The sequence below is a fragment of the Pristiophorus japonicus genome, chromosome 8, assembly GCF_044704955.1.
Source record: "Pristiophorus japonicus isolate sPriJap1 chromosome 8, sPriJap1.hap1, whole genome shotgun sequence".
In the NCBI taxonomy this organism is placed as follows: Eukaryota; Metazoa; Chordata; class Chondrichthyes; family Pristiophoridae; genus Pristiophorus; species Pristiophorus japonicus.
Window position 1 is genome coordinate 164,614,746 of NC_091984.1, and position 24,093 is coordinate 164,638,838.

The 24,093-nt window shown below is 48.2% G+C and overlaps 1 protein-coding gene across 4 annotated transcripts in view; it reads left to right on the forward strand.

Annotated features, from left to right (window-relative positions):
• The window catches only part of LOC139268795 (breakpoint cluster region protein), a 905,198-nt gene that overhangs the window by 637,313 nt on the left and 243,792 nt on the right, over positions 1-24,093 (forward strand). For all 4 annotated transcript variants that reach the window (XM_070887498.1, XM_070887499.1, XM_070887500.1 and 1 more), the window contains one exon: positions 9,721-9,842. In XM_070887498.1, coding sequence (XP_070743599.1) covers positions 9,721-9,842 — 122 coding nt within the window. The remainder of the gene's footprint in view (positions 1-9,720; positions 9,843-24,093) is intronic.

The window sequence follows — 24,093 nt, forward strand, 5'->3', positions numbered from 1 at the left end:
TTAAATCTGATATTGATAGATTTTTGTTAAATAAAGATATTAAGGGATATGGGGCAGAGGCGGGTATATGGAGTTAGATCGCAGATCAACCATGATCCCATTAAATGGTGGAACGGGCTCGCGGGACTGAATGGCCTACTCCTGTTCCTGTGTTCCTAATATGACTATTATTCCACAGGTACCCTCTGTGTTCATTCACTGTCATGTTATTAGTTGTGTTTAATTTCCCCCTATTTTCTCCCCTCCTTTTATGAAGAAGCTGACTCCTGATTAAATATATTTCAACTTGACCAAGTGGTCATTCTTTATGTTTAGGCCTAATCAGTGAGTATCATCTATAAGTATTTGGAGGCCATCACAACTGAACTTGATTCTGGCCTCACCTATAACAGCCATTGGTGGATCTTTCAGCAGGGATCAGGAAGGGGAATGGGACTGATTCCCCCTCCACACCCACCCACCCCCCCCCCCCCCGCCCGCTTGCACCCAGCCCAGGGATACTGATGTCAGTGCTAGCCCCAACTGCTACTCTTGTGGAAATGAGCTAAATCAGTAGATATTCAGGATTGAACCTTGTATCTTCAAGCCTATGACTCAACAATCGGGCAAAATTCATTTTATTGAGACCATAGTATATATTATAAAAATAACACATGATGACACCATCTCAACTGTTCTGGTTCCTGTGATCATTCGAAGTCCATCATTTTGTGTGTTGGTGTTTGCTGAATTTTTTTGGTTCTTGAAAAGATGACTTTTTGCAGAATTTTGCTTTGAATTAATGCCATTTTGCTGTTTGTTTGGAACGGTTGCTGCACTCCAGATAATGTGTGATTGCCCTGTCGCCATGCAGCTTTCACTGTAATAATCTGAGCTTTTATTCTTTGCTTGCATGAATGGAGTCCCTACTGCACAAAAAGCGTTTTACACGTACAAATCAGGTAACCCGCATGTCCTTTTCAAACATTGTTAACCATTTCACTCACATTCTGCTATAGTTCTAGGAAGAAATGGAATGCTTTTAACATTTCTGCCATTCTCGAGTCTTTTTTAAAACCATTTTCCAATGCAAATCCAAGACTAGTTGATCTGAGATTGTGCCAATAGCAATGGTGCTGTGTACCCTGCACTGTCATTCCAAACACGATCAGGGAAAGCAAAGTGATGAAGGTAAGTTTGGAGCACGGCACCCAGATCATCTTTCGTCCTTAGTGGGCAGTTTCAGCACTGGCAGAGACCTAAGAGCAGGCAGATTGGCTGAGCACTTGACAGTGGGATCTGAAAGAAGGGAAAAAATTGGAAATAATAAGCCTCAGAAATTGTCTCTTATGTAACATGTCTCTTTGTGAGCAGCTTCCTTAGGTCGTCTGATTTCTCAAATCCGCCAGGACCTTTCCAAACCAGGCAATAAACTGCCACTTGTCAACACTTCAATGTTGCGCAGTACATAGTACAGAATGACTGTCAATTCCCCCTTTTATATACTGGTTAAGTGGGTTGTTAAGGTGTTCAAGCAGGGTGAAGTGAGCATTATTACAGGTCTGTTTCTTAACCATTTTTCTGCCATCCCTGTGTTCATGCTGCACAAAATAAAATCTTGTAAAATTGGTAGCAAAAGAAAAGGAAAATGGGTAAGGAAATGAAACATCAGCATGTGAAGTGAAGTTATTCAAAAGGCAGTCAGGCTCTGTGGGTTTCTATGGAAGGGGGAGCTAGCTGGGCTGAATGGCCTCTCTTACCTGTACTTTGTGATTCCTCTGCCAATCTGCTAGCAGAGTATTGCAATAGATTACGATTTCCAAAACCCGCAGTCAAATTCAGCAAAATTTTAAACTTCTAGTAGCCAAAATGGTTTGATTTGTAGCTAATTCTAGCCATCTCTGTAGAGTGCCCACTGCCTGTTGTGCTTGGAGTGAGTGGTGTAACTGGTTTCTTTAAAAAGTAATGCAATTTGTTTCTTCAGAAGAGGTCTGGTGTCGAGATCTAGGAAGAGTTTCTGTATTCTCTTGTTTAATTATAACACTAGTCCATTTTAAAATCTCTCATTAATTTACGTTTCTTTATAAATTGAGATATTCTGTGTATTCTCATATCCAAGTGTGGTACTGTAAAATGGGAGATTTACAGATGAAAATAATGTACACATTAAAGCAAAATCTAAAGGGGACAACTCAAATCCCATTTATCGAATCTGTTTTCTGTTGAACATTGGGAATGCTTGAGCATGTTAATCATACCATGTGGGTTTTTTGCTTGAAAATATCCCAGTTTACAGCATTGTAGCATGTGTGCATTCACCTGTTGAACACCAATGTTTTTTCACTGTTACCTTCATTTATGGTGCTGCAAATCTTGGTTTTTAACAAACTGCTGATCATTTGAAAGGCGAGTGATTGGCTATGTTTTGTATGTTTTATATGTGTTTAATGGGCTCTGCCAGCGTTTGTTTTACTTGTACAGTACTCTTGATCACACAGCATGTTTCTCTGGTGCTGTCAAAGCATGCAGAATATCAGTGTAATGTGCAACAGTGCCCTCTCGAGGTAGACATCATTTAAACCCAAATGACTTTTTCCTTCTGTTGAAGCAAACTTCCGAAGAGTATGTTGACCCCAGGGCTATCAGGAATTGATATTTCTTCAAACATTGTTAATACTATGATTGAAAAGTTAAAAATTGTCAATATGTAAGTAGCCTGAGTGAAGCTAATTGGTGGAACCAGCATTTGAAACACTGGCAGTTTTTATAAGTCAGTAGTACAATAGAGAGGAACAGTACATCATCATGGTTGGAATGGGAACGTTATTCCTGACACACACAGCTCCAGGTCTCGTGCGATGTGATTTTAGTGCATTTACAAAGAAAGATAATTTTGAAATAATGCATGCAGACAGTACTCTGCTCTCTTGGGGCCTGATGTTGATTTAGCAGCCAACAATGAACCACATAGTGCGACAGAAAAGGAATAACTGAATATTAACAAGAATTAGAAATTTAAACAGATTGAATTCTGCTAAAAACAGCTATTCCTCCATCTACATAACCACTTTCTTGCACTGTAGTGTATACTTCAATATTATGGGCTAGAATCTCGACGACTTTGCAACCGGGTTTTCGCCACGACTTGATCTTCCGCGGCGAATACCTGGTCAGCAGGATCTTCGGGCACCTTTTTACGGCGGCACTTCCACATACCGCCGGGGAGAGGAGCACCAACATGCAACACTATAGCGTTTGCGATCAATTTTTGGCTCTCTCGGGACCCGTATTCCACACCCAGAATACCCACAGGGTAAAACCTATGTTGCAGCCCTGCCAGCAGCAGTATGAAGAGCTGCAACAAAGGTAAGTTAAAGTTTTAATTTTTTAATTATTTTTCAGCGATTTAGTAGGTAAGGGTTTTGTGAATGTTTTTTGCAATTTTTTTTTGTTGCTTTTGCCCCCCTCCCAAGGCCTCTCTTGCAGTGCTATCGGCCCCGGACTAAAATTGCCAAAATTCGTGGTTTACACCGCGAATCCTCATGCAACAACGATTTTTACCGATGCGCAAATTAAAGGCCGAAAAGCGGACCTGAAAACGGTAATTTTGGCGTAAAAATACTATTTTCGCTGAAAACCAAAATTCTAGCCCTAAAGCTTTGACATTGTGGACTTTTTGTGTAACCATTATATTTAATTTTAACATTGATGCAATCACTGGTGTTAAGTAGATTTCAGAGTACAGAAGAGCATAAAATAGACTTTCTTTGACTCCAAAAAGCAGAAGTCAGCAGTTACATTATAGGACAAATAATCTCGTAAACAAAATCACATCTGTTCCATTGTCCTGATTTTCTAGGTCTGCGACATCTTTTGACAAGTGGAGATAAAGTTTATGAAGTGACTTTTTACAAGGTCTCTTCATTGTGTGCTGCCTAAATCCCACTGCTGTGTCGTGCATACTTACAACTGTAGGTTCCACTAATGTAAAACCATTAAAACCAATAGATTCTCAGTTCAATTGCTGGTCTGTGCAGTTAACGGAGTTATTAGGGAGAAGCTTCAGAGTGTGTGTCTACCCCTCCCCCCTTTACAAGCAACTGGGATGCCGACACTTACACATGAAAACTGGCCCTTTGAATGGAATTTAACTGTACTGATAGAGCAACCAGATTTTAAATTGGATAACCTTTTGACCCTTGTGGTTATAAGAACATAAGAACATAAGAATTAGGAACAGGAGTAAGCCATCTAGCCCCTCGAGCCTGCTCCGCCATTCAAAAAGATCATGGCTGATCTGGCCGTGGACTCAGCTCCACTTACCCGCCCGCTCCCCCTAACCCTTAATTCCCTTATTGGTTAAAAATCTATCGATCTGTGATTTGAATACATTCAATGAGCTAGCCTCAACTGCTTCCTTGGGCAGAGAATTCCACAGATTCACAACCCTCTGGGAGAAGAAATTCCTTCTCAACTCGGTTTTAAATTGGCTCCCCCGTATTTTGAGGCTGTGCCCCCTAGTTCTAGTCTCCCCGACCAGTGGAAACAACCTCTCTGCCTCTATCTTGTCTATCCGTTTCATTATTTTAAATGTTTCTATAAGATCACCCCTCATCCTTCTGAACTCCAACGAGTAAAGACCCAGTCTACTCAATCTATCATCATAAGGTAACCCCCTCATCTCCGGAATCAGCCTAGTGAATCGTCTCTGTACCCGCTCCAAAGCTAGTATATCCTTCCTTAAGTAAGGTGACCAAAACTGCATGCAGTACTCCAGGTGCGGCCTCACCAATACCCTGTACAGTTGCAGCAGGACCTCCCTGCTTTTGTACTCCATCCCTCTCGCAATGAAGGCCAACATTCCATTCGCCATCCTGATTACCTGCTGCACCTGCAAACTAACTTTTTGGGATTCATGCACAAGGACCCCCAGGTCTCTCTGCACCGCAGCATGTTGTAATTTCTCCCCATTCAAATAATATTCCCTTTTACTGTTTTTTTCCCCAATTTCACATTTTCCGACATTGTATTCCATCTGCCAAACCTTAGCCCATTCGCTTAACCTATCTAAATCTCTTTGCAGCCTATCTGTGTCCTCTACACAACCCGCTTTCCCATTAATCTTTGTGTCATCTGCAAATTTTGTTACACTACACTCTGTCCCCTCTTCCAGGTCATCTATGTATATTGTAAACAGTTGTGGTCCCAGCACCGATCCCTGTGGCACACCACTAACCACCAATTTCCAACCTGAAAAGGACCCATTTATCCCGACTCTCTGCTTTCTGTTAGCCAGCCAATTCTCTATCCATGCTAATACATTTCCTCTGACTCCGCGTACCTTTATCTTCTGCAGTAACCTTTTGTGTGGCACCTTATCGAATGCCTTTTGGAAATCTAAATACACCACATCCATCGGTACACCTCTATCCACCATGCTTGTTATATCCTCAAAGAATTTCAGTAAATTAGTTAAGCATGATTTCCCCTTCATGAATCCATGTTGCGTCTGCTTGATTGCACTATTCCTATCTAGATGTCCCGCTATTTCTTCCTTAATGATAGCTTCAAGCATTTTCCCCACTACAGATGTTAAACTAACCGGCCTATATTACCTGCCTTTTGTCTGCCCCCTTTTTTAAACAGAGGCGTTACATTAGCTGCTTTCCAATCCACTGGTACCTCCCCAGAGTCCAGAGAATTTTGGTAGATTATAACGAATGCATCTGCTATAACTTCCGCCATCTCTTTTAATACCCTGTATTTAATCAGGACCAGGTGACTTGCCTACCTTGAGTCCCATTAGCCTGTCCAGCACTACCTCCCTAGTGATAGTGATTGTCTCAAGGTCCTCCCTTCCCACATTCCCGTGACCAGCAATTTTTGGCATGGTTTTTGTGTCTTCCACTGTGAAGACCAAAGCAAAATAATTGTTTAAGGTCTCAGCCATTTCCACAGTTCCCATTACTAAATCCCCTTCTCATCTTTTAAAGGACCAACATTTACTTTAGTCACTCTCTTCCGTTTTATATATCGGTAAAAGCTTTTACTATCTGTTTTTATGTTTTGCGCAAGTTTACTTTCGTAATCTAGCTTTCCTTTTTTTATTGCTTTCTTAGTCATTCTTTGCTGTCGTTTAAAATGTTCCCAATCTTCTAGTTTCCCACTAACCTTGGTCACCTTATACGCATTGGTTTTTAATTTGATACTCTCCTTTATTTCCTTGGTTATCCACGGCTGGTTATCCCTTCTCTTACCGCCCTTCTTTTTCACTGGAATATATTTTTGTTGAGCACTATGAAAGAGCTCCTTAAAAGTCCTCCATTGTTCCTCAATTGTGCCACCGTTTAATCTGTGTTCCCAGTCTACTTTAGCTAACTCTGCCCTCATTCCACTGTAGTCCCCTTTGTTTCAGCATAGTACGCTCGTTTGAGACACTACTTCCTCACCCTCAATCTGTATTACAAATTCAACCATACTGTGATCACTCATTCTGAGAGGATCTTTTACTAGGAGATCGTTTATTATTGCTGTCTCATTACACAGGACCAGATATAAGATAGCTTGCTCCCTTGTAGGTTCTGTAACATACTGTTCTAAGAAACAATCCCGTATGCATTCTATTAATTCCTCCTCAAGGCTACCCCGTACGATTTGATTTGACCAATCGATATGTAGGTTAAAATCCCCCATGATTACTGCCATTCCTTTTTCACATGCCTCTATTATTCCCTTGATTATTGTCCGCCCCACCGTGAAGTTATTATTTGGGGGCCTATAAACTACGCCCACCAGTGACTTTTTCCCCTTACTATCTCTAATCTCCACCCACAATGATTCAACATTTTGTTCATTAGAGCCAATATCATCTCTCACAACTGCCCTGATATCATCCTTTATTAACAGAGTTACCCCACCTCCTTTCCCTTCTTGTCTATCCTTCCGAATTGTCAGATACCCCTGTATGTTTAATTCCCAGTCTTGGCCACCCTGCAACCACGTTTCTGTAATGGCCACCAAATCATACCCATTTGTAATGATATGTGCCGTCAACTCATTTACTTTATTTCGAATGCTGCGTGCGTTTAGGTAAAGTGTTTTAATACTAGCTTTTAAATCATGATTTTTAGTTTTTACCCTTCCTGCAGCCCCTTTATATTCATACATATTGTCCCTTCCTATCACCTTGTGGCTTACACTTACCCCAGTGCTACTCTGCTCTGTTGCCTCCTACCTTTTGCATTCTTTCTTGGGGTCCTGTTCATCTGCGCTCTCATCCACTCTAACTAACTCAGAGCCCTCTTCTGGGTTCCGAATACTCCTCGCATTGAGGCACCGAGCTTTCAAGCTTGCCTTTTTTATTACACTTTGACCCTTTAGAATTTTGCTGTACATTGGCCCTTTTTGTTTTTTGCCTTGGGTTTCTCTGCCCTCCACTTTTACTCATCTCCTTTCTGTCTTTTACTTCTGTCTCCATTTTGTTTCCCCCTGTCTCCTTGCATTGGTTCCCATCCCCCTGCCATATTAGCTTAACTCCTCCCCAACAGCAGTAGCAAACCCTCCCCCTAGGACATTGGTTCCGGTCCTGCTTAGGTGCAGACTGTCCTGTTTGTACTGGTCCCACCTCCCCAGAACCGGTTCCAATGCCCCAGGAATTTGAATCCCTCCCTGCTGCACCACTGCTCAAGCCACGTATTCATCTGCGCTATCCTGCAATTCCTACTCTGACTAGCACGTGGCACTGGTAGCAATCCCGAGATTACTACTTTTGAGGTCGTACTTTTTAATTTAGCTTCTAGCTCCTTAAATTCGTCTCGTAGGACCTCATCCCTTTTTTTACCTATGTCGTTGGTACCAATGTGCACGACAACTGGCTGTTCTCCCTCCCTTTTTAGAATGTCCTGCACCCACTCCGAGACATCCTTGACCCTTGCACCAGGGAGGCAACATACCATCCTGGTGTCTCGGTTGCGGCCGCAGAAACGCCTATCTATTCCCCTTACAATTGAATCCCCTATCACTATCGCTCGCCCACTCTTTTTCTTGCCCTCCTGTGCAACAGAGCCAGCCAGGTGCCATGAACTTGGCTGCTGCTGCCCTCCCCTGATGAGTCATCCCCCTCAACAGTACTCAAAGCAGTGTATCTGTTTTGCAGGGGGATGACCGCAGGGGACCCCTGCACTACCTTCCTTGCACTGTTCTTCCTGCTGGTCTTCCATTCCCTAGCTGGCTATGGACCCTTCACCTGCGGTAAGACCAACTCACTACACATACTACTCACGTCATTCTCAGCATCGTGGATGCTCCAGAGTAAATCCACCCTCAGCTCCAATTCCGCAACGTGGACCGTCAGGAGCTGGAGGCGGACACACTTCCCGCACACGTAGTCGTCAGGGACACCGGAACTTAACCCTTAGATACACTTAATTTGGCGACAACAATGTTAACAGGTTACTTACTGATATAAAAAAGAAAAAGAAAAGCTACTCATCAATCACCAGCCAATCACTTACCCCTTTGGTTGTGACGTCACCTTTTCATTCCTTTCTACTTCTTTTTTGCTTTTTCTCCCGACTGGAGCTGCACAAGCTGGGCCTTTATAGGCCTCACCAACGCACCTCGAGCTCCCGCCTCCGATCTGCCGCCGCCTCTCGCAGCCGCTGGGCCTTTAGAGGCCTCACCAATGCACCTCGAGCTCCCGCCTCCGATCTGCCGCCGCCTAAATTATACTAGATTAGTACTGCATTCGATAATTAACAACATTTTAAAAATTGATTTATTCATTTAGTGGGTTAGTGAAAATTTCTCTCCTCTCAAAAAATGACTTGCATTTATATAGCACCTTTCACAACCTCAGGACGTCCCAAAGCACTTTATAGCCAATGAGGCACTTTTTGAAGTGTAGTCACTGTTATATGTAGTCTCATTAATTTTTGTGCATTGTAACTTTTCTTGTGGGCCCTTGTTTTCCTGACACTGTTGTGGTCATTGCTGCTCTGAACTTTCTTGTCTTGCTCCATCTAAGTTCCAATTACTGTGGCATCCACACCCTTCCTTCTGCCTGGTTCCTAAGAGTTGAAATCAAGAGTCAGTACATCATTTCCCTCTCCAAATCGTACATCCCAGGACCTCAGAATTGTGGGGCGCCTTGCCTCACTCTATCTTCCTTCCTCCTCCTATTGCTGTTAAAAACCCAAGTTTGATGTCATCTAATCATAATCTCTTTTATTTACTTTCAATCTTGATAGTTGTCTGCATTATTGGCCTTGATGTGGGTTTGAAATTGCAAATAAAAACACTTGAAGATGTTATTTGCAAAACTAAGGTTAGTTTGAAAAATGACCCGCACTGAGCCCTCACAGCATCCATTGCTTCCAGGAAGAACAGAAGGAACATGCTGCATTAGCGTAGGCTAGTTTCTTACCCAGCAGTGATGGCTATAGTGCTCACTAAGTTCACCATGCTGAGTTCCTGCTAAACACATGGGAAACCGTGGTTTTACAAGAGCGCAACATTTTGAGATTTTCTTTTGAGTGTTGGATGTCTTCTGGCTCTTACAGATGAGGCGTCAAAATCAGCATTTAAACCAAGATGGTTACGTAGATTTTTAAAAGCCCCACATACAAGTAAATACTTCACTGTTAAAATTAACACGTTGATTTATTCAAACAGCACTGTTGACCAACCAGAAGCAAAAATGAGAATGTTATTTTTAAAAATCTTTCCGTCTGATTTTTGCAGCATCGACAGCTCATGAAGGACAGCTTTCTGGTCGAACTTGTGGAGGGTGCTCGGAAACTTCGACACGTATTCCTCTTCACTGACCTCTTCCTTTGTGCAAAGTTGAAGAAACAAATAGCAGGGTAAGAGGACGAGAGATTGGTGCATTCTATTTTTTTAATGATTAATGACACTATATTGTTTTACATTTTGTGTTGGGGTATAATGTCAGCCAAAATATTACCGGCTTTGAAAATGTTTTTATTTATGCATGGACAATACAGCGTGGAATAGAGATGATACAATGTGACGTAGGCTCTGTATAACCTTGGAAAATGCAAGATTTATTGGTGACCCTGCATTCAGATTTTCTTTGTCTTCCCCCACCCCACCCCACCAGTTTTCTCTTTTGAAGGTGCTGACTGTGGCTGGGTTTGGTTCCACCACCATCGGCAACTCATGGTACCTCACCAAACTGACCATTCTTTATGTATGAGCCTGGACAATGAGAGTCAGCAGCCACCTGTACTGTAGAGAGCATGAGCGCCTTCACCCAAAAGCCAAGTGCTTAGTTTCCTGCTTCCGAGAGTAATTGTAGCACCTTAACTGATTGCTTGTCTGAGATCAGTTAACTTGGCACACAGCGAGGATTGAACCTGGGTCTTCCCAGTCTATCTTGTTCAATATCATGCAATTACCCACACTTTCAATTATTTTTAGTGGGGAATTTCACCTTTAAGAAATCTTCAGGAGGATGGGATTGCTCTCGTAAGTGCTATTTTTGCTAAAGCATTCTCCACACATCTCAGGGACATGTGCCTGGGGAATAGATTGGTTGAACTGTCACGACACAATTCAACAATGTTTATGCTGTGACACGAACTCTTACCACAAGCAGGGTCATTTTACTGTTATTATCTATTTCCTCCAATATACACAAAACTATATTGACTGTGCAACAGGTAATAATGTGGAACTTGAGGGCTTTGTATGGGGAGTATTTATTTATTTGGGTCATGATGTTGCTTGACCTAACTTTGATATTAAAATGTATATGCATAATCTAGTTTAACACTATTTGTACTGTGCAACATTGTGTATGTGAGCTCCATTTAGGGTTTGCACCATTAGAATAAAAAGTCCAGATTTTAAGCGATTTGTCTGGAATTTGTTTTTAATGTAATCCAACCACAAAATATCATGGGTTGGATTTCCCGGCCCTTTGCGCTCCGGGTTTCGCACCAGAGCGGCGTGAAAGGCGGCGTTCAGGTCTCCTGCGCCCCGTCGCGATCCTCCGGTCGGATTTTGCGGCGGCACTGATCAGCACTGCCGGGAAGGGCCACGCCGGGTGTGCAACGCCTCTTGTTGCAACACCAGCAGTACTTTGGACTTTTGTCCAATCCGTCTGCCCTCAAGTGTGCACGAAATGACTGCCTGGGAAATCAGAGCGGTCCAACATAACCGGCGGCACAAAGAAAGGTAAAGTACTGCAAAGTATGAGTATTTGTTCTTTTAATTTATTTAATGATTTGTGTTGTGGTGGCGTGAGCAATGGTTTGGGAATGTTTTTGTGGGGTTTATTTAAGGGTCCCCCCTCCCCCCGGCAGGCCTCTCTCAGAGCGCACACAGCCCGGCACTTTAGTTTGCGAGTTCCCATCTTCGCGCCATGAAAAATGTACAACGCCTCCCTTCGCGCTGTGCCCCCTGACGCAAGGCCCAGATGCCGAAACTTGATAACCAAAGCGCAAACTATTCCCGGCCGGTAACTTTACCGCTCTGCCTCCATTTTCGCCCCGAAAACAGAAAAACCTAAAATCCAGCCCTATTTCTTTTAAATATATAAGTTCACTTTTTTCATCTGTGATGTGAAAGTATCAGGTATTTAGACTTTCATTGAATCTTCATCTTCACTAAAGCAACCCAAAGAGCTCCAGCCCAGATCTCATCTCTGTCTTGCCCCTCTCCAACCCTGTCTGATTTCAGGAGAGCAGACAAGAAAACAGCTTGTAAAGGGAGCTCACCACCTGACCAGAGCAATATACGGAGCTTCGCTGTGCTGTCTGCCATCTGCCGCTCTATCTGAAGTAGAGGCAATGTGCTGGGGAAGCTGGCAAACCACAAGCGTGAAGTTTGAGTGAATTATAAAACACATCGGAACCACAAGAGAATATGTTTGTAATGAAGTATATGTGAGCCTCAAATATTGCTTCCTATTATTGAGAAGTGTCGTGTAAACCGGATTTGTGCAACTTTCAGATTTATCCTTCAAGGTACAGTTAATATAGAAACTTAAACCTAGGCATAACATCAGCCATAGAATCTGCTGCTGACAGCAGCAGTATCAGCTATAGTATGGCTGTGCACCACACAGCTGGGAACCAGTAAGTCCAGTATTAAACAGATTGGGGGAGAAACGGGGCGCTAACTTTTTACATTTTGGAAATTTAGCACCAGGCGCAAAGGATTCTCAAATTCTTCTAAATTGGGCATTAGTGCCCCAGGAAGGAAGGGGGAAGGTAAATCAGAGAGTTGTGAACCTGTGGAATTCTCTGCCACAGAAAATTGTTGAGTCCAGTTCGTTGGACATATTCAAAAGGGAGTTAGATGTGGCCCTTACGGCTAAAGGGATCAGGGGGTATGGAGAGAAAGCTGGGGTGGGGTACTGAGGTTGAATGATCAGCCATAATCATATTGAATAGCAGTGCAGGCTCGAAGGGCCGAATGGCCTGCTCCTGCACCTATTTTCTATGTTTCTATGTCTATGTTTCTATGACCTCAGTGGGGCACTACCACCAGAGCGCTACCCAATTTCAGGTGATTTGCATTTAACAATCATCCTTCAATCCTTCACACTGGCTCATTCCAGCTCTTAAAAGGGAGGTTGTATCAATCTGCAGCTGCTCATTTTCACCATTCCTGCAACTGAAGTCGACCTAAGACCAACTGAAAGACCTCATGGCTAAGGCTGCTCCCAATCCCAATCTCAGGGCGAGAACTCGTCGGTTCAATGACGCCGCATTGGTGGCATCAGTGGAACAAAGGAGAGAAGCGCTGTTCCCGGCCAGTGGAAGGAAGCCATTGCCCAGGTCATCAGGGCAATGTGAAGGGAAGTGGCCCAGGAGGTCTCGGCCAATAGTGTCGTGGAACGCAGCCTGACACCGTGTTGTAAAAAATTGAACGACCTCAGTCAGGTGGTCAGTGAGGACATGCTTCAACAGGTCCTACATACAGCATCTGAACCTCTGTCTGTGCACAAAGCACCACATCCCAACACTCACCCACCAAACATCTGCAACTACTCAAACTCACATCCTCATCTCACGCCTTGCCTACATACACAGCTATTTAACGACGGCAGGCATACCTCCCAGACACATAGCTGGACTCTAACTCACACACACTCCTTTCTGCTGCAGGCCAAGATGGGGCCACAATAGGAGGGAGCAGTAGAGGACAGGCGGGGTGAACCTCAGCTCCAGCAGCTCTCAGGCCTGGGGGAGCGAGTGCTGCGGCTCATTGGGCAGCAGGTGGTGGGCACCGTGGCCGTCGGCAACATCGACCCCACTGGGGGCAACGGTATCTTCATCCCCTCTCCTTTTCTCATCCCACTTCCCCCCCACACCAGGGGGCTACATCACTTTCCAGCTCCTGATACTGTCTGCCTTCCCTGCTCCATTCCTGCCCCCCTGCCCTCACCTTAATGCGAGTCTTGTACCTTTAAGCTTTCAGATAATCAGCCAGCAGATGGCCAGCCTGTCCCTGAGCCCCCCAATGAGAGTGACGATAAGGACCCAAGCACAGCGTCACTGTATCTCTGCCCTGCAGGCAGCAGCTCAGAGACAGGGACTAGGTGTTAGTTAGAGGCAAGCTTAGTAGAGGGGTCTGCACTGGGTGATGCACCGGGGACGAGGGGGCTGCAGCAAGGCCAATGGGAAAGGATAGCTCGGGGGCCAGCTCCCCGGGGGGAGAGTTCGCACGATTTCTGCTGCACAGAACCCAGATGACCTCGATGGGGAGACGTTTGCAACAAGGGTGATGGCTATGCACTCCGAGATGATCGATGCAATGGCATGGGTGCCCGAGAGCCTCTCGACAGTGATGGAAGAGATCGCCTCCAACATTGCACAGAGCTCTGCGCACACCATGGAACCCATCATTTCCAGTCTGCAGACGATGGTGGACTCCCAGAGAGACCGTGGGGCCCCAGACCTCTTGACTCATGTCATGGGCGATGTGGCAGCTTCCACTGCAGCACAGTCAGAAGTAACTCAATGTCTTGGTGCTGTAATGCAGACAATGGTTGCTGACATCGAATCTCAGACCGTTCTCGTGCAGTCTCAGCTAGATGTCACGCAAGCCCTGACTGCTGCCATTGTCGCTGTGTCCAGCACAGTTCACCGGAGATCTCACGGTGTCGCAGCAGGCCACCAACCTGTGCCCCAGCAGATTGGTAGGGATGCTGAGGTGCTGCCCCGGGGGAGGGGCAGTGGGTCAGTGGAGCAGGAACCTGCTCCACTCTCAGGATGACAGCATTCCTGATCCCACCACCTACACTCCGCCATTGCACTTGTCGCTGTCCGTCACCCAGCCAGCCCAGACTGCTGCCGCCCAGCCTGAGGTGGTCCAGTCTACAGCCAGGCCTTCCAGGCCCAGAGCTGGTCAAGGACGTCCTGCAAGGCCATCTGTGGTCTCTGGCCCAGACACAGCAGCCTTCCACCAACCCTGCTGCAGCCACTACGGAGGAGCAGGAGATTAGGTAAAGGCAATGTTAAGAGGGGATAGATGGTTTTGCACAAAGGTGAATAGCAAATATAATTGTTGTGCATATATATGGTTCATGTTTTCAGATAAAACTTTAATTGGAATATTGCAGATTTGGTGCTGTTTCTCATTTCAGTTTTGGGGCTGTGGTACGGAATGGGAAATTGATGCAATGATGGGGACGTGCAGAGCAACTGGGAATTAGCCTGGAATTCATTGGGACCGAAGTCTGATGAGGTGCTCACGCACTGCCCTCGCAGAAGGCCGATTGAGTGCCTGTCTTCTGTGTTGCTGCTCTTGTTCCTTCCCCTCCTCGTCCTCCTCCTGTTCCTCTCGTCTCACCCTCCTCCTCCTGCTCCTCCTCCTCCTGCTCCTCCTCGTCTCACCTTCTTCCTCATCCTGCACCACCTCCTCCTGATCCTCCTCGTCTCATCCTCTTCCTGCTCCTCCTCGTCCTCCTCCTGCTCTTCCTCATCTCATCTCATCCTTCTCCTGCTCCTGCTCCTCGTCTCATCCTGCTCCTCCTCATCCTCCTCCTGTTCCTCCTCGTCTCATCCTCGTCCTCTTCCTGAGGTAGTGGAGCAATGCACAGTGGCAGTGGCTGCGACCTCATGATGGCCAAGTTGTGCAGCAGACGATGATGAATAGGGACACCGCTCAGCCCAGTACTGGAGGGCTCCTCCCGAGCGATCAAGGCAGTGGAACTGTTGCTTGAGCACTCTGATGGTCTGCTCAATGATGTTCCTGGTGGCAGCATGGCTCTCATTGTATGAGTGCTGGGCACGAGAGCTGGGGTTGTGGAGGGGCGTTATGAGCCAAGTCGGAGAGTGGATAGCCCTTGTCTCTGACCAGCCAGCCGCGAGCTCGATGTGGTGGCTGGAAGAGAGCTGGCACATCGGTCTGACGCAGGATGATGGCATCATGGCTGCTGCCAAGATAACGGGCATTGACGGTGAGGATTCGGCGTGTGTGGTCGCACACCAACTGCACATTCAGTGAGTGGCAGCCTTTGCGGTTACGGAATACCTCAGGATTGTGATGCGGTGCCCGCAAAGCAACGTGGGTGCAGTCAATAGCGCCCTGCACCATGGGGAAGCCCGCTATCCTGGCAAAGCCACATGCACGCTTGTGCTGCTTCTCTCTGGTTATGGGGAAGGAAATGTAGTCCCTCCTCCTTCTGTACAGAGCATGTGTGACCTTGTGGATGCAGCAATGGACGGCAAACTGGGAGATGTTGGAGATGTCTCCTGTTGCACACTGGAACGATCCACTGGTGTAGAAATTGAGCGCGATGGTGACCTTGACTGCCACTGAGAGAGCCGTCCTCACCTTGGCATAAGGCTCGAGATCTGGTTGCAGGAGGTGGCAGAGCTCTGTGACCACGTCTTGCTGAAGTGCAGCCTTCGAACACACAGTTCCTCAGTGAAACTGATGTTGGAGAACTGCTGCCGGAATACCCAGGGATCCTGTTGCCAGCCCTGTTGGCCCTCCTCCCTCTGCCCACATTTTGTAGCCTTTCTCTGTGCCTCAGTTGCCTCTGACGGTGATGCTGGAGCGCGAGGTCAGGGACAGACAGCATAGCCCCCATGAAACAACATCAATGTTGGACTTTCAAATCTGCCCTCAATGAAAGTCACAAATCTTTGAGCCAGAACACTCCTTCAACTGCAAATCGCTCAATCGGTAGAAATGCCTATCTGCCTATTTGAAACTAAGCAGCAACCATTATTGACCCATTAAAACTTCACCGGATGCTGCTGCCTTTAAATAGCGCTCCTCCAGCCCACATCCGACTGAAATCCGACTGCTGAAGCTGTCGTTGTCAGTGCCTGGCACTAAACCACGGGGCGAGGGTTAATTTTTGTTTTGGGGCACTGCGCACGTTGATGATGTCAGCATCGCAGGGGACGGCAAAGCGAGACGCTATGTGTTACCACCGCCGCAAAACCCCCGCCCAATTTACTACAAGGCTCTTTTCTCTCCACGCCCAGTCCTAAACTCATTTGCAGAGTAGCCCAATTTCTTCCCATTAACTCTCTTGAAACTTTTGGTTACTATGGCTGAGCTGCAGTGTACAGAAACAGATCAGCTGAAGCTGTTTTAAAATCAGCTGTATCTGGGTTCTCTAGACACTGTAGAGCAGACCCCAAATCCCAATTTGCACTCCCGCTGGGCTGGTCTCACGCTGCAGCTCTCGCTGGGCTGGTCCCACGCTGCAGCTCTCGCTGGGCTGGTCCCACGCTGCAGCTCTCGCTGGACTGGTCCCACGCTGCAGCTCCCGCTGGGCTGGTCCCACGCTGCAGCTCCCACTGGGCTAGTCCCACGCTGCAGCTCTCGCTAGGCTGGTCCCACGCTGCAGCTCTCGCTGGACTGGTCCCACGCTGCAGCTCTCGCTGGACTGGTCCCACGCTGCAGCTCCCGCTGGGCTGGTCCCATGCTGCAGCTCCCACTGGGCTGGTCCCACGCTGCAGCTCATCCCTGCTCGGCCACAAATTAAACAGTTCATCTTGAATCTCAAGCCAGATCAATTGTGCTGATATAATTATTGAATTATATCTGTTTCATTGCAGTCATCTGTACCATGAGATGCTGTGTGATCTGTTTGAAGACACTGTATAACATCCTATTATAGGAATTGTTAAGACAAGAAATTAAGGCTAATATTAAAGCAGATGTCCTTATGGATAAGAATACGAAATACCAACATTAAGATGTGTGCTAACTAGTTATCAAATACAATACAATGAACATGGTATGAAAATTTGAAGCTTAGGGTATTCAATTAAACACTTTCAGAGCACTTTGGTTAATGATTTCACTGGCGTTTGTTTTTAAATATCTCTGGCAGCAAAATTCTGAGAGCCTTGGATGTAGCAGCCATCTTAACATTTAACGAGATGATGTTGGATTTTTTAATTACACTAAAAAGTAGAATTGCAGCGCAGCTCTGAACTCGTCACATATTTCATCATTAAATAAAAAGCATGCAGTCTATTTCTCAGACAAGTCACCATTTTAACTACAAGTAGAAAGGGATGTATTTTTCCATTTAATTTACATTCCTTTTTAGTTTCTTTCTTGTTTTTAAGGTTAGCCTCTACAATTTGTTGACCAAGTAGCAGTCAGCCTGCTTCTAAATTGATTCCAAAACCAAAACTCGTTGAGGCCATTAGTTTGATTTCCTATTACTTAGTTAGAGAACAGTTGAGTGTTTTAATGAAATGGTAAACACATGATAAAAGGTGCATATCATGGTGTCATCGACATGTAGTATTGTAGCAGAACAGAGGAGCAACATTCCTTCCTCACTGAGCAAACAAAGATTTACCAACATTGTTTTTTGTGACGGCACCACGCACCGGCTCACACCCATCCCGGGCTGAAGACCGGCTCGCACCTACCCCGGGCCCAAAAGGACCCTGCACCGGCTCGCACTACCCCGGGCTCAAAAGGACCCTGCACCGGTTCGCACTACCCCGGGCTGAAAGGACCCTGCACCGGCTCGCACTACTCCGGGCTGAAAGGACCCTGCACCGGCTCGCACCTACCCCGGGTTGAAAGGACCCTGCACCGGCTCGCACCTACCCCGGGCTGAAAGGACCCTGCACCGGCTCGCACCTACCCCGGGCTGAAAGGACCCTGCATCGACCTCAGGGCCTCGCTGACCTCGGGGCCTTGCAGATTTGCCGACCTCAGCGCCTTACCGACTCCCTGGGGCAATACAGGAGACCACATCCTTACTCTACAACAGAACCAGAAATAACAGCTCCGAGCTGGCCGAAGGGACTCCATGGCCGGCGTTTAACCGGCCGAAGGGACTCCATGGCCGGCGTTTAACCGGCCGAAGGGACTCCATGGCCGGCGTTTAACCGGCCGAAGGGACTCCATGGCCGGCGTCTAACCGGCCGAAGGGACTCCGTGGCCGGCGTTTAACCGGCCGAAGGGACTCCGTGGCCGGCGTCTAACCGGCCGAAGGGACTCCATGGCCGGCGTCTAACCGGCCGAAGGGACTCCGTGGCCGGCGTTTAACCGGCCGAAGGGACTCCGGGACTGGCGTCCCACCGGCCGAAGGGACTCCGGGACCGGTGTCTTACCGGCCGAAGGGACTCCGTGGCCAGCATTTAACCAGCCGAAGGGACTCCGGGACCGGCGTCTAACCGGCCGAAGGGACTCCATGGCCGGCGTCTAACCGGCCGAAGGGACTCCGTGGCCGGCGTTTAACCGGCCGAAGGGACTCCGGGACTGGCGTCCCACCGGCCGAAGGGACTCCGGGACCGGTGTCTTACCGGCCGAAGGGACTCCGTGGCCAGCATTTAACCAGCCGAAGGGACTCCGGGACCGGCGTCTAACCGGCCGAAGGGACTCCATGGCCGGCGTCTAACCGGCCGAAGGGACTCCGTGGCCGGCGTTTAACCGGCCGAAGGGACTCCGTGGCCAGCATTTAACCAGCCGAAGGGACTCCGGGACTGGCGTCCCACCGGCCGAAGGGACTCCGTGGCCGGCGTTTAACCGGCCGAAGGGACTCCGGGACTGGCGTCCCACCGGCCGAAGGGACTCCGGGACTGGCGTCCCACCGGCCGAAGGGACTCCGTGGCCAGCATTTAACCAGCCGAAGGGACTCTGGGACCGGCGTCTAACCAGCCGAAGGGACTCCGTGGCCGGCGTTTAACCAGCCGAAGGGACTCCGGGACAGACGTCTAACCGGACGAAGGGACTCCGGGACCGGCGTCTAACCGGCCGAAGGGACTCCGGGACCGGCATCTAACCAGCCGAAGGGACTCCGTGGCCAGCATTTAACCAGCCGAAGGGACTCCGGGACCGGCATCTAACCAGCCGAAGGGACTCCGTGGCCAGCATTTAACCAGCCGAAGGGACTCCGGGACCGGCGTCTAACCGGCCGAAGGGACTCCGTGGCCAGCATTTAACCAGCCGAAGGGACTCCGTGGCCAGCATTTAACCAGCCGAAGGGACTCCGTGGCCAGCATTTAACCAGCCGAAGGGACTCCGTGGCCAGCATTTAACCAGCCGAAGGGACTCCGTGGCCGGCGTTTAACCAGCCGAAGGGACTCCGGGACCGGCGTCTAACCGGCCGAAGGGACTCCGTGGCCAGCATTTAACCGGCCGAAGGGACTTCCTGGCCGGCGTTTAACCAGCCGAAGGGACTCCGGGACCGGCGTCTAACCAGCCGAAGGGACTCCGTGGCCGGCGTCTAACCGGCCGAAGGGACTCCGGGACCGGCGTCTAACCAGCCGAAGGGACTCCGTGGCCGGCGTCTAACCGGCCGAAGGGACTCCGGGACTGGCGTCTAACCGGCCGAAGGGACTCCGTGGCCGGCGTTTAACCGGCCGAAGGGACTTCCTGGCCGGCGTTTAACCAGCCGAAGGGACTCCGGGACCAGTCGAGGACAACAGAGGGCTGGCGGCGCACATGGAGCAGTGCCAGGGGAGTAACCTGATTTACACTTTAGACTTTTAATCAATTTTTAATCAACTTTTAATCTATTTTTTAAAAACTTTTAATCAACCTGAGTAACTTTTTAAACAATTTGGAAAAACTTTTAAACTTTTAAACAACTTGGAAACCTTGGAGAAACTTTTAATAACTTTGAAAACTTTGGAAAAACTTTTTAAAACATCCCTCCGAACTCCAGCGGACAGCTGACCTTCCTAATGCCTGCCCCCCAACCAAGCCTTGGGCCATCTACCATCAATGGCGCTACTCGGCGCCGACCTGCAGCCAACACCTCACCGTAGGCATTTAGGATTATACAGCAGTGTCTGCTCTCCAGTTGTCTTGGACCCCCTTGCCACTGGACCAAGACCTTGCTCTGTCAAGCCCGTGTGGTTGCCGGTGTGCAGCGGCCACCCCACGTTAAAAGAATTCACACACAGGCATCTTCCACTTAGTTAACATGAAGTTCGGGACCGGGAACGTCAGGACCCTCATGGACAACTCCAACAGCAACAAGCTGGAATGCTGCACCGCCATAGTTGCCCGGGAACTTAGACGTTTTGACATCGACATCGCCGCCCTAAGCGAGACCCAGCGGGCAAGGGAAGGCCAGCTCAAGGAACAAGGTGGAGGTTACACCTTTTTCTGGAAAGGAAAACCAGAGGAAGAACGCCGTCTTCACAGAGTCAGCTTCGCCGTCAAAAATGAGCTGGTCGACCGCCTCAAAGACTCCCTCTGCGGGGTTAACGAATGCCTTATGACGTCGTCTAATCCTATCCCAGAACCAATGCGCCACAGTCATCAGTGCATACGCCCCAACACTCGATGCAATGGATGAGGCTAAAGAGGGTTTTTAATTCCAGCCTCAAGACATCTCTGTTCCGCGTCCCCACGGGTGACAAATTGATCCTCCTAGGTGACTTTAATGCCAGGGTCGGCAAAGACACAGCCCTCTGGGGAGACGTGATTGGCAGAGAGGGGGTAGGGAAAGCCAACTTCAGCGGTACCCTACTCCTGACAAAATGTCTAGAACATGAACTCCTCATCACCAACACCCTGTCTTGCCAGAGGGACAAATACAAGGCATCGTGGCAACACCCTCGCTCCAAACACTGGCACCTGTTCAACTATGTCATCATCCGAGCCAGGGATCGCAAGGATGTGTGCATCACCCGCGCCGTGACAGGAGCTGACGACTGCTGGACGGACCACCGCCTAATCCGATCCATCATCGACATCAACATAGCCCCAAAGTGAAGGGGGCAGCAGAAGGAGTTCTGCAAAAAAGTCAATTCCGGGGCACTTAAAGACCCAGCTAAGAGAGCCCTATACAGCCAGCGCCTCACAACTAATCTGGTGAGCCTTGATGACCCTGAGATGCTGAATGCCCACAGCACTTGGTCTGCCCTCCAGGCCTCTATAACCAGTGCCTGTGAAGAGACACTCAATCACTCAACCAAAAAACATCAGGACTGGTTTGCTGAAAATTATCAGGAGATCCAAGAACTAATAGATGTCAAGCGCAGAGCATTTCTGAGCCTCAAGCAACAACCCAACTTGGGAGCAGCAAAGCAACGTTACAGATGGCTCAAGGCTGAGGTCCAACAAAAAACCCGGGACCTAAAGAACAAGTGGTGGATGGAGAAAGCACACGAGATACAACAACTAGCCAACAGCCACGATATGCGAGGATTCTTCATTGCAGTCAAAGCCACCTACGGCCCAAATTCCCAAGGCCCCATCCTACTCCTGGCCAAGAACGGGGAAACACTCATCAAGGACACCGAGGCTGTCAGGGCCCACTGGAAGGAGCACTTCGAAGATCTCCTCAATCGAGACTCTGCCTTTGACTCGAGTGTTCTCAACTCCATCCCGCAGCATGCGACCCGCCACCAACTCAATGAAACTCCAACATTGCACAAGGTAGGCAAAGCCATAAAACAGCTCAAGAATAACAAAACTACAGTTGCGGATGGAATGCCTGCTGAGGCGCTAAAGTATGGCGGAGAGGCGCGGATACATGAGCTCATCTCTCTCATCTGGAGGGAGGAGAGCGTGCTGGGAGATCTCAGAGATGCAGCGATTGTGACCATGTTTAAAAAAGGGGACAAGTCCGACTGCGGCAACTACAGGGGAATCTCCCTGCTTTCAGCCACTGGGAAAGTTGACGCTAGAGTTCTCCTCAACCGTCTTCTCCCTGTGGCCGAGGAGCTCCTCCCAGAATCACAGTGCGGATTTCGTCCCCTACAGGGCACAATGGACATGATCTTTGCAGCGCGACAGCTGCAAGAAAAATGCAGGGAGCAGCGCCAGCCGTTATACATGGCCTTTTTAGATCTTACAAAGGCCTTTGACACTGTCAACCATGAGGATCTATGGAGCGTCCTCCTCCGTTTCTAATGCCCTCAAAAGTTTGTCAACATCCTTCGCCTGCTCCATGACGACATGCAGGCCGTGATCCTTACCAATGGATCCATGAAGGACCCAATCCACGTCCGGACCGGGGTCAAACAGGGCTGTGTCATCGCTCCAACCCTCTTCTCAATCTTCCTCGCTGCCATGTTCCACCTCACAGTCAACAAGCTCCCTGCTGGAGTGGAACTAAACTACAGAATCAGTGGGAAGCTGTTTAACCTACGCCACCTCCAGGCCGGGTCCAAGATCACTCAACCTCTGTTGTTGAGCACATTCTGAGGCTGAACTCCAGGATGTAGTCGATGTATTCACCGACGTAAATGAAAGCATGGGCCTTACGCTTAACATCCGTAAGACAAAGGTCCTCCACCAGCCTGTCCTCGCGGCACAGCACTGCCCCCCAGTCATCAAGATTCATGGCGCGGCACTGGACAAGGTGACCACTTCCCATACCTCGGGAGTCTCTTGTCAACAAAAGCAGACTTTGATGCGGAGATTCAACGCTGCCTCCAGTGCGCCAGTGCAGCCTTCGGCCGCCTGAGGAAAAGAATGTTTGAAGACTAGGCCCTCAAATCTACCACCAAGCTCATGGTCTACAGGGCTGTCGTAATACCCGCCCTCCTGTATGGATCAGAGTCATGGACCATGTACAGTAAACACCTCAAGTCGCTGGAGGTATATCACCAACGATGTCTCTGCAAGATCCTGCAAATCCCCTGGGAGGACAGGCACACCAACACCAGGCTAACATCCCCAGCATTGAAGCCGATCAGCTCTGCTGGGCAAGCCACATGGCTCGCATGCCAGACACAAGACTCCCTAAGCAAATGCTTTATGCAGAACTCCTTCACGGCAAACGAGCCAAAGGTGGGTAGCGGAAACGTTACAAGGACACCCTCAAAGCCTCCCTGGTAAAGTGCGACATCACCACTGACACCTGGGAGTCCCTGGCCGAAGACCGCCCTAAGTGGAGAAAGTGCATCCGGAAGGGCGTTGAGCTCTTCGAATCTCAACGGCGAGAATATGAAGAGGTGAAGCGCAGGCAGCAGAAGGAGCGTGCGGAAAACCAGTCCCGCCCAACCCTTCCCTTGGCGAATGTCTGTCCCATCTGTGACAGAGTCTGTGGCTCCCGTATTGGACTGTTCAGCCACCGAAGAACTCACTTCAGGAGTGGAAGCAAGTCTTCCTCGATTCCGAGGGACTGCCTATGATGATGACCACCTCTTTAAGAAAACTATGTTGCTGTGATTCTAATTGTCTTGAAATTTACAAATTTGTCTCAAAAGAAAGATGTGCTTCTTAAGCAACAAACGATCTGAACTTTGATCTTAGCCCAGGCAGTAAAGTCGAATAGCCTGTTGACATTCAATACATTCACTATCCAGACATGCACATGAATATTTGGGCAAAATGCTAAAGGGCATTAATATTAGAGTCAATAGTTTCAGGAGAGGAGAAAAAGGGAGGAAATTAGAGAGGGCAAAGAATAAAAAAATTCCTGTTGCTCGTATTCACTGCTCTGTGGAAAGCATCTATTTCTGTTCTGGCTATATCTGAAGAGATTCCATTTAATCGAGATGACTAAATATCAAGTGCAGGCCTCTGGCCAGAGCTGACAGATCCTGAGAAACTGGGAGTCTTTGAGCAAGTCACTGAGTTCCAGTGCTGTGCTAAAAGAATTCTCTTACCAGGGTTGTTTCCTTCTTGGTCACACTTCTTCTTAGGCAGTCCCTTGTATCGAGGATGATTTGCTTCCACGCCAGAAAG